Consider the following 10,808-nt stretch of genomic DNA (forward strand, 5'->3'; position numbering starts at 1 on the left):
AGCCCTGAGGTGGGACTAAACACCAGTCTAGTGTGTTCTGGTGAGAACAGCCCTGAGGTGGGCCTAAACACCAGTCTAGTGTGTTCTGGTGAGAACAGCCCTGAGGTGGGACTAGACACCAGTCTAGTGTGTTCTGGTGAGAACAGCCCTGAGGTGGGACTAAACACCAGTCTAGTGTGTTCTGGTGAGAACAGCCCTGAGGTGGGCCTAAACACCAGTCTAGTGTGTTCTGGTGAGAACAGCCCTGAGGTGGGACTAAACACCAGTCTAGTGTGTTCTGGTGAGAACAGCCCTGAGCTGGGACTAAACACCAGTCTAGTGTGTTCTGGTGAGAACAGCCCTGAGGTGGGGCTAAACACCAGTCTAATGTGTTCTGGTGAGAACAGCCCTAAGGTGGGACTAAACACCAGTCTAGTGTGTTCTGGTGAGAACAGCCCTGAGGTGGGACTAAACACCAGTCTAGTGTGTTCTGGTGAGAACAGCCCTAAGGTGGGACTAAACACCAGTCTAGTGTGTTCTGGTGAGAACAGCCCTGAGGTGGGACTAAACACCAGTCTAGTGTGTTCTGGTGAGAACAGCCCTAAGGTGGGACTAAACACCAGTCTAGTGTGTTCTGGTGAGAACAGCCCTGAGGTGGGACTAAACACCAGTCTAGTGTGTTCTGGTGAGAACAGCCCTGAGGTGGGGCTAAACACCAGTCTAATGTGTTCTGGTGAGAACAGCCCTAAGGTGGGACTAAACACCAGTCTAGTGTGTTCTGGTGAGAACAGCCCTGAGGTGGGGCTAAACACCAGTCTAGTGTGTTCTGGTGAGAACAGTCCTGAGGTGGGACTTAACACCAGTCTAGTGTGTTCTGGTGAGAACAGCCCTGAGGTGGAACTAAACACCAGTCTAATGTGTTCTGGTGATAACAGCCCTGAGGTGGGACTAAACACCAGTCTAATGTGTTCTGGTGAGAACAGCCCTGAGGTGGGCCTAAACACCAGTCTAGTGTGTTCTGGTGAGAACAGCCCTGAGGTGGGACTAAACACCAGTCTAGGGTGTTCTGGTGAGAACAGCCCTGAGGTGGGACTAAACACCAGTCTAGTGTGTTCTGGTGAGAACAGCACTGAGCTGGGACTAAACACCAGTCTAGTGTGTTCTAGTGAGAACAGCCCTGAGGTGGGACTAAACACCAGTCTAGTGTGTTCTGGTGAGAACAGCCCTGTGGTGGGACTAAATACAGAACAAAAACAAATCTATACACACACACACTTACTAAACAAACACACGCACGCACACACCCAGAGAGGTGAGTAATCTTCCATACCCTCTGGTGACGAAACCTCTGTCACTGTAATATATGGTCCCTTCATGTGGAACACTCCCATACACACACACTCTTTGGAAAGCCCAGATACAGGCAGAAACCTGTCGAACAGGCTGATTTTGCAGCTCCATCATCAGTCATCATTCATCATTAGGAAACCAGCTCAAACCAGAATGGGACAGGATCTGTTTGTGTGTGCGCTTTTTGAGGTCGGTTCAGTTTCAGTTAAATTATTTTAAAAATATATAATTTTTAAAAGCATTAAATGCACTATGCATTATGTGGGTTGAATGCAGTAACAACACAGAATACAACAATTAATAAAAGTTCCATGATGGTAGTGACTTCCCATGACTGATTATCACTTATTAACCATTGTCAAGTACGTTAAGGAACGGGACGGACCAAGGTGCAGTGTGAACGGCGAACATGTTTATTAACTAATAAACACACGAAACAGTAACCAAAACAACAAACTTAACCGTGACGGTCCAAAGGCTAACACACAAACCTAAACATGAACATAACCAAATCCCACAACGCAGGCAGGAAAACTGGCTGCCTAAGTATGATCCCCAATCATAGACAACGAGCGACAGCTGCCTCTGATTGGGAACCACACCCGGCCAAACATAACCTAGAACATAACCTAGAATATATTCACACCCTGACCAAACTAGCTAGAGTTCTATAGGCCAGGGCGTGACAACCATCATTTATTCACATTACTTTACTTTAATAAAATATATCAGTTGTTGTCTATATTACGTTTGTTTTATTTGATGACTTTATTATTTTACTCCAAGTCATCATCTCATCTCTATAGAGCTGCTACCTATGCTGTCTGACAAAATCACTATTTTAGTAATGCTTCAAAGTAAATATAACTGTTGAATACCAACTATCAATCACTTAGATCATGTATTTTCAGGTAGAGATAGCTCGCGAAGCAACAGCTGCTCTCTATATCAGCTCACATCACTCATTCTTCTGTAGCAGGCGTAAAAGAAACACAGACCGGAGTAGAAGCACAATGGATTATGGTCATTGTAGTTAATTACCACGTTTTCTGCGCAAAACTATGTAGAATATTGGCCTGTTGGAAACTACAACTCCCTAGTACATCGCACAGTTCAGGCTGGATCTGATTTATCTCTAGAGAAACTGTGCAATGTGCGCATTTAGCAACAACAAAAAAAACTACATATGAAATTACATTAAAATAATTGAACCTGCGTTGGGCAATTAGTTGTAAAAAAAACACAAAAAAAGAAAATGTCGGTTAATCGCTCAGCACTAGTGTCTGTGTGTGTGCGTGCGTGCGTGCATGTGTGCGTCGGTGAAGAGGTGTTTGTGTGTGTTGAAAGAAAGGGGTAGTTCTGACAGCGGTGTTACAGGGTGTGCAGGCTTTTGTTCTAGGCCTGCACTAGATTCATAATTAGTGCTGCAATGGAACAAAAGCATGCACACCCTGTAGCTGTCCAGGACCTGGGAGGGTGACCACTAGTTTAGGAGTTTAAATAGATATATATTCTAATGATGTCATTTTCTGTTTCCTGTTGCAGGCTAAGGGGTGTGCAGTGAGCCGTCTTCTGGAGAGCTTTGCGGCTGATGAAGGATTCCGATTGGACGAGGAGAGCAGCTTCTCAGAGGGAGAGGAGGAAGACATGGAGCATACACCTCACACACACAGAGAACCAGGTGAGAATACACACACCACAGACTCACAGACTCACAGACTCACAGGGTTGCATGACAGGCTACATTTTCATATTCTCTCTCTCTCCTTCTCCCTCCCTCTCTCTCTCTGCAGCACTGCTTAACTGTGTGCTGAGCAGGGAGATGCTGGTGGATGGTCTGAAGGTGTTGATATCGAAGGAGGATGAGCTGCTGTATGCTGCCCGACTACACACTCTGGACCTGCCTGACATGTAAGGCACTGACACTTACTCACACCTATTCATATGGCCTACTTAATCACAGAGAGACATAGGCAAAGGACTCGCTGAATGACTTGTAATACATTTAATACAATCTCTCTCTCTCTCTCTCTCTCCCTCCCTCCCTCCCTCCCTCCCTCCCTCCCTCCCTCCCTCTCCTAGATTCCGTGTAGTGATCGAGGGGGAGAGAGGGAACAGGCCTAGGATCTACACTCTAGAACAGCTATTACAAGAGGCGGTGTTGGACGTGCGGCCACAGACAGAGGCCATCCTGACTGCTGGGATGCGTGTGTGTGCCTACTGGAGCGAACGCTCCCGCTGCCTCTACCCTGGAAACGTCCGCAGAGGGGTTCCGGGCGAGGATGAGAAGGGCAGTGTGATGGTGGAGTTTGATGATGGAGATAGAGGAAGGATCTCCCTGCCCAACATACGCCTGCTGCCCAGGGGGTACCAGATACACTGTGAGTATACTGCACACACACACACACACACACACACACACACACACACACACACACACACACACACACACTGAGTATACATTCCCAGAGGGTAAAGACATGGTCTGTCAACATTAGATCCAGACTCACTCTCTGAGAGCAAAGATTCATTCTCTGTGTCTGTTTTGCCCTACTTCCCTCCCATCTCTCTCTCTCTCCCTCCCACTCTCTCACTCCCACTCACTCACTCACTCAGGTGCGGAGCCGTCTCCAGCCCTGCTCTCACCTGGTCGTCGTGGTCACAGAACCTCCACCCAGGACAGTAGAGACAAGCCCACAGAGAGACCAAACAATGAAGAGGTAGAAGGGAGGAGCCTGGAGAGGAGACCAGGTAATGGCTCAGAGCATAATTTCACCGTATTAGATGGTTTCTCCCATTTGTTTGAGATTGAGGCCTACAGCACCAGCGCAGCACCAATGAGATAAGCCTACTGTAGATACCACCACCAGGGTGGGTTGGAACCAGTTCAGGGAACAGAACCAAAACAGAAATGGAATCTGGAACAAAAGTGATCCATATTGTTCCAGAACAGAACCGTTATTTTAAAAGCATGGGAACCGGTTAATAACGTTCTTTTGCGTTCCAGGCATTTTTTCTAGTCCCACAAATAAACGCAACAAAGCTCCTATGCCAAAGCCCTCTCTCTGTCATTCAGAAACGTATTCCAGTGTCTGCCTGCAAGCTGAAAATCTTTGCCTGTTCATGTTTAGACTACCTGTCCCTCCCCCTCTGAAGTATAGGCTACTGTACTGACATTACAATCGTGATTCAGAAGATAGGGAGAGAGATTTTTTATTAGCTAGAGAAGAATGGATGCTAGTTAAGGATACTATAGGCCTAGTTATTACATTTCACATTGGATTTATTAACTACAAAAAGATAAGACATGTTTTTAATTCTGGTGCAGCTCTGCACACACAAGCTTGTTAGCTATCTAGCTCAAAGTACATTCAAAGTTCTTCCATAGAAGCCGCTCCTCCTAGGTATAATTCTGTGGACCTAATTCAGATAATGCATGTCATAACAAGATGCAAAGCACTTCAAGCCTCCTCCGCCACCCTCTCCTAAATGTAAAAAACGGATGATTTCACAGGTTAAGAAAGGAAGAGAAAGGAACAATATAAACCGCTACTTCCTTTTGGTTCAAACCGGTTCAGACATTTTTATTTTGCTGGTGGGAAAAGTGGAATGGAACTAAAAAAATTAAGACAAACTGCTATTTCAGCCACACACGTTGCTGACAGGTGTATAAAATCGAGCACACAGCCATGCAATCTCCATAAACAAACATTGGCAGTAGAATGGTCTTACTGAAGAGCTCAGTGACTTTCAACGTGGCACCGTTATAGGATGCCACCTTTCCAGCAAGTCAGTTCATCAAATTTCTGCCCTGCTAAAGCTGCCCTGGTCAACTGTAAGTGCTGTTATTGTGAAGTGGAAACGTCTAGGAGCAACAACGGCTCAGCTGCGAAGTGGTACACTACACAAGCTCACAGAACGGGACCACCGAGTGCTGAAGCTTGTAGCGCATTAAAAATCGTCTGCCTCTGGAAGCAACGTCAGCACAAGAACTGTTTGTCGGGAGCTTCATGTCGGGAGCAGCCGCACACAAGCCTAAGATCACAATGCGCAATGCCAAGCATTGGCTGGAGCGGTGTAAAGCTTGCTGCCATTGGACTCTGGAGCAGTCGAAACGCGTTCTCTGGAGTGATGAATCACGCTTCACCATCTGGCAGTCCAACGGACAAATCTGAGTTTGGTGGATGCCAGGAGAACGCTACCATAGTGTAAACTGTAAAGTTTGGTGGAGGAGGAATAATGGTCTGGGGCTGTTTTTCATGGTTCGGGCTAGGTCCCTTAGTTCCAGTGAAGGGAAATCTTAACGCTGCAGCATACAATGACATTCTAGACGATTCTGTGCTTCCAACTTTGTGGCAACAATTGGGGGAAGGCCCTTTCCTTGTTTCAGCATGACAATGCCCTTGTGCACAAAGCGAGGTCCATACAGAAATGCTTTGTCAAGATCGGTGTGGAATAACTTGACTGGCCTGCACGGAGCCCTGACATCAACCCCATCGAACTCCTTTGGGATGAATTGGAACGACGACTGCGAGCCAGGCCTAATCGCCCAACATCAGTGTCCGACCTCACTAATGCTCTTGTGGCTGAATGGAAGCAAGTCCCTGCAGCATTGTTCCAACATCTAGTGGAAAGTCCCTGCAGCAATGTTCCAACATCTAGTGGAAAGCCTTCACAGAATAGTAGAGGCTGTTATAGCAGCAAAGGGAGGACCAACTCCATATTAATGCTCATGGACTGAGATGTTCAACGAGCAGGTGTCCACATACTTTTGGTCATATAGTGTATATAACACACATATAGAATATGATTTTATCTCACAACTTCTTCCCTCTCTATGGAATCCCCCTCCAACTGCCTAATATCATCACTGTTCCAACTGTCACTGATCTGAATGTCTTCTAGTCAAACAGCATTCCCATAACTCAACACTCTCCAGTTCCACAGTAAGGGCTGTAATTTATGGATACAAAGAGTTTGTTCTCATTGACTTACCTAGTTTAAAGGAAAGTTTTGGTAGATACATCTTACCTGGTTTAAAGGAAGGTTAGGTAGATACATCTTACCTGGTTTAAAGGAAGGTAGATACATCTTACCTGGTTTAAAGGAAGGTTAGGTAGATACATCTTACCTGGTTTAAAGGAAGGTTAGGTAATAGTAATATAATAATAATAATATGCCATTTAGCAGACGCTTTTATCCAAAGCGACTGATAGTCATGTGTGCATACATTTTTACGTATGGGTGGTCCCGGGGATCGAAGGGCGGCAGGTAGCTTAGTGGTTAAGAGCATTGTGCCAGTAACCGAAAGGTCGCTGGTTCTAATCCCTGAGCCTACTAGGTGAAAAATCTGTCGATGTGCCCTTGAGCAAGGCACTTAACCCTAATTGCTCCTGTAAGTCGCTCTGGATAAGAGCGTCTGCTAAAATGTAATGTAATGAACCCACTACCCTGGCGTTACAAGCGCCATGCTCTACCAATTGAACTACAGAGGACCACATGGAAATACATCTTACCTGGTTTAAAGGAAGGTTAGGTAAATATATCTTACCTGGTTTAAAGGAATGTTAGGTAGATACATATTTTTTATAAATCTCTCTCTTCTTCTTTCTTTCCATCGCCCTTTCTTTCTTTCTTTCTTTCTTTCTTTCTTTCTTTCTTTCTTTCTTTCTTTCTTTCTTTCTTTCTTTCTTTCTTTCTTTCTTTCTTTCTTTCTTTCTTTCTTTCTTTCTTTCTTTCTTTCTTTCTTTCTTTCTCTCTATCTCACTTTCTCTCTCTTTATTCTGTTTCTTCTTCCAGTTGGACGACCAAAGAAGGTCAAGCCAGGGGCCAATAGTTCAGCCACGACATCGTCAGAGAGAGTAACAGGGGGCAACACTTCATCAATAAGCTGGCCAGCAAAGAGACTTCCAGCGGACTTCTTCCTGTTCAACGGGACATCCCGTAAAACCCACCGAGTGGGTCGCCAGCGAGACCTGGGGGTGTTCCACCGCCCCGGCACACACCCCCTCGCCCCTCCCACGCCCCTCAAGGGCATATTCAGTTCCCCCTTTGAGGTTGACTCCTTCAGTAGCATCGCCAACGGTTACGCTGGAGCCTTCAGAAGCGGAACCCACCGGCCTGTTACCATGGTAACGCCCCTGATGCTGAGTGACTCTGTCGCCATGACAACGGCATCCTCCAACAGGAAGTCGAGTGACAGGTACAGAAAACAGTTCCTGGTGAAGCTGGATCACGAGGGCGTGACCTCGCCCAAAACCAAGAATGGGAAAGCTCTGCTGCGTCTGGGGGGCGGCAGGGGGCACAAGGGTCCATCTGCAGGGGCGGAGGGGGCACCTCTCAGGTACATCCACCCTGCCCTGGGGGTGAAGGACGGAAATAAAGGAGAAAGAAGAGGAGAGAGTGGAATGTCCAAGTCTGAGCAGCTCCTGAAGGGGGCTCCAGCCCTCAGAAAGGGGCTCCCCTCATCTGGTTTAGGGGTTCTGGGGGGAGAGTTTGGAGCTCTGGACTGCCCCAGTGACTGTCACAGCTCTTACTCTGAGCTGGATGAGGATGAGGATGATGATGGAGATGAAGACGTAGCTCGGAGGAGAGCAGCAGCGGCGGGCGCAGGACGTTTCCTCTCCCGTCTCTCCGTTTGCTCCTCGTCCTCGTCCTCTTCCTCCTCTTCTGGCTCCCTCTCTTCTTCCTCCCTCTCTTCTTCCGACTCCTCCTACTCCTCAGACGAAGAAGAGTCTTCATCCCTCCTTCTCCGCCGAGCGCTGCTCCAGCAGCAGAAACACAAACACAGACAGAGCTTGACCTCTAACCCCTTAACCCCTGACCCCTCCACAAAGCCCAACCCAAGCCCTACCTCTTCAGCCTCGGCCCCACCACACGCCTACGTTGCCAAGGGAGCCATGTCCGTCACCGGGGAGTCAAAGGTGAGAGGAAGTGATAGAGGAGAGGACAGGAAGGAGTACACATCAAAGGGCAGGACCAATAGTAGAAGCAGCGCTTCCAAATGCCAAACCAAGAGGAGAGGTGGATCCGCCTCCAATACACACACTCTGACTCCCAACACACACACTCTGTCTCTCAACACACACACTCTGACCCCCAACACACACAACCCGGCCTCCCAGTCCAAACCTCCCAAGGACCACCCAGCAGCCAAGAGGCAGAGGATGTTGTCACCGATCCCCCATCCTAATATGTCCACCCTCCTGCCTGGTCGCCAGCTGTGGAAGTGGTCTGGAAACCCCACACAGGTCAGAGGACACATGTGGGAGCCTTAATGGTTAACACAGTCTGAAGCAGACTTATTGACTTATTGAGTAAGGTCTTACCTGTCCTTACCTGGATTCCCTCCTAACTTCCCCCCTCTCGCTCCCCTTACAGAGGCGTGGTCTGAAGGGTAAGGCCCGTAAGTTGTTCTACAAGGCGATCGTGCGTGGTGGTGAGACGGTGCATGTGGGGGACTGTGCTGTGTTCCTGTCCCCCGGTAGACCCCAGCTGCCCTACGTGGGGCGGGTGGAGAGCCTCTGGGAGTCCTGGTCCTCCAGCATGGTGGTCAGGGTCAAGTGGTTCTACCATCCCGAGGAGACGAGCCTGGGGAAGAGGCACCACGACGGAAAGGTACGATGGATTATCATTCAACAACTTGATCAACATTTTGATCAAATGTATCAACTTTTTGATCAGATTTATCAATAATTGATCAACAATTGATCAACTTAAATCTATTTCCCCATGGGGATTAATGAATAGGCTGTTCATTTATCTTTCAGTCTTCTATTTATCTCTGTGTTTAACATCTGTCTCCTTCTTCCCTCCTCTACCCAGCATGCTTTGTACCAGTCGAGCCATGAGGATGAGAACGACGTCCAGACCATCTCCCACCGCTGCCAGGTGCTCAGCCGCACCGATTACGAGCACCTGATTCGCCGACGAAAGCCAGGGGGTGGGGCCCAGGATCTGTTTTACCTGGCAGGGACCTATGAGCCAACCACAGGCCAGCTGATCAGCGCCGAGGGAGTGGCCATCGTCCCCTAGCAACAACTATGGAGTGTAAACAAAACACAGCCTTAAAGATGGCCGCCTCATCTCTCCTGGATGAATCCAGCTACTGGCGCTGGTGTCAGTGAAGCATGGTTCTGTCCAAATCTAGAAGAGTCTGGAAAGGAGAACCTGCCTTGAGTCTAGTTCCTGCTGGTTCTGGATCTTGGTTCTGGGTCCTATCTGGGTGTGGACGATCCCAAACCCCAACAGGGATAACAGCACTTTGGACCGCAGTACACTCTATTAACAGCACTGGAGTCATCTGATCTGATGTGATCTGAAGAGGGACTACAGTACTCTACTGACCTTCTAAAACAAAGACAGACAGTGTCCTCGCTACACTCTGTCTCCAAGAGTTGTTCTACAGTCTGTCATAGAGTCAAAGACTGTCATAGACTGACTCTCAGGCAGTTTGTCAGACTGTCATAGACTGACTCTCAGGCAGTTTGTCAGACTGTCATAGACTGACTCTCAGGCAGTTTGTCAGACTGTCATAGACTGACTCTCAGGCAGTTTGTCAGACTGGCATAGACTGACTCTCAGGCAGTTTGTCAGAGAGACTACTGTCACTCTTACTAGGTTGTTGCTGTAAGTGATGTGTTCACTTCTCAGTCTAGAGACCTGAGAGAGAGAGAGAGAGAGAGAGAGAGAGAGAGAGAGAGAGAGAGAGAGAGAGAGAGAGAGAGAGAGAGAGAGAGAGAGAGAGAGAGAGAGAGAGAGAGAGAGAGAGAGAGAGAGAGAGAGAGAGAGAGAGAGAGAGAGAGAGAGAGAGAGAGAGAGAGAGAGAGAGAGAGAGAGAGAGAGAGAGAGAGAGAGAGAGAGAGAGAGAGAGAGAGAGAGAGAGAGAGAGAGAGAGAGAGAGAGAGAGAGAGAGAGAGAGAGAGAGAGAGAGAGAGAGAGAGAGAGAGAGAGAGAGAGAGAGAAGACCTCGCTTTCCCCATACTAGGTTTAATGGTCTTACTGGTGGCCACACTGCTCTGATGATAAATGAATGATGGCAGGATTGAGAAATCCCAACAGGACCAAAAACACTGTAGTTCTGAAGTGTGTGAGTGTGTGTGAGCGAGAGAGTATGTGCTGAGTGGTTGTAATGGATGCATTTGGTACTTGAAGAGCTGAGAGTAAATAGTGCTTTAGTGTGTGTGTGTGTGTGTGTTTGTGTGTGTGTGTGCGTGCGTTGGTTTCTAGTCTAGACCTCACCATGGAAACCCTAGATGTCTTTAACACTCAGAAAGTAAAGCTACTAAAGGTAAATCTATGAATATTAATATATCGATTGATTTACTAACAGCTTCTTCTCTAGACAAAAAAAAAATGACAAAAAGGAATGATTATTTCTCCAGTCAAGCCATACACTTCAATACCTCTCATATCCTCCTATTCAGGTACAGCTGAATGATTTGTCTATCTCTGTGTGTTGTACAGCATTATGTATAAAG

General features: G+C 47.5%; 1 protein-coding gene across 1 annotated transcript in view; it reads left to right on the forward strand.

The window, feature by feature from the left end:
• LOC311122056 (BAH and coiled-coil domain-containing protein 1-like) overlaps nucleotides 1–10,031 on the forward strand; it is a 98,672-nt gene extending 88,641 nt beyond the window's left edge. The window contains 7 exon segments of the mRNA XM_084158027.1: nucleotides 2,875–3,010; nucleotides 3,123–3,240; nucleotides 3,412–3,710; nucleotides 3,946–4,080; nucleotides 7,129–8,579; nucleotides 8,710–8,946; nucleotides 9,154–10,031. Coding sequence (XP_084014153.1) covers nucleotides 2,875–3,010; nucleotides 3,123–3,240; nucleotides 3,412–3,710; nucleotides 3,946–4,080; nucleotides 7,129–8,579; nucleotides 8,710–8,946; nucleotides 9,154–9,363 — 2,586 coding nt within the window. The 3' untranslated portion in view covers nucleotides 9,364–10,031.
• The last annotated feature ends 777 nt before the right edge of the window (nucleotides 10,032–10,808 follow it).

Source organism: Coregonus lavaretus, assembly GCF_964263955.1.
Source record: "Coregonus lavaretus genome assembly, chromosome: 1".
Lineage (NCBI taxonomy): Eukaryota > Metazoa > Chordata > Actinopteri > Salmoniformes > Salmonidae > Coregonus > Coregonus lavaretus.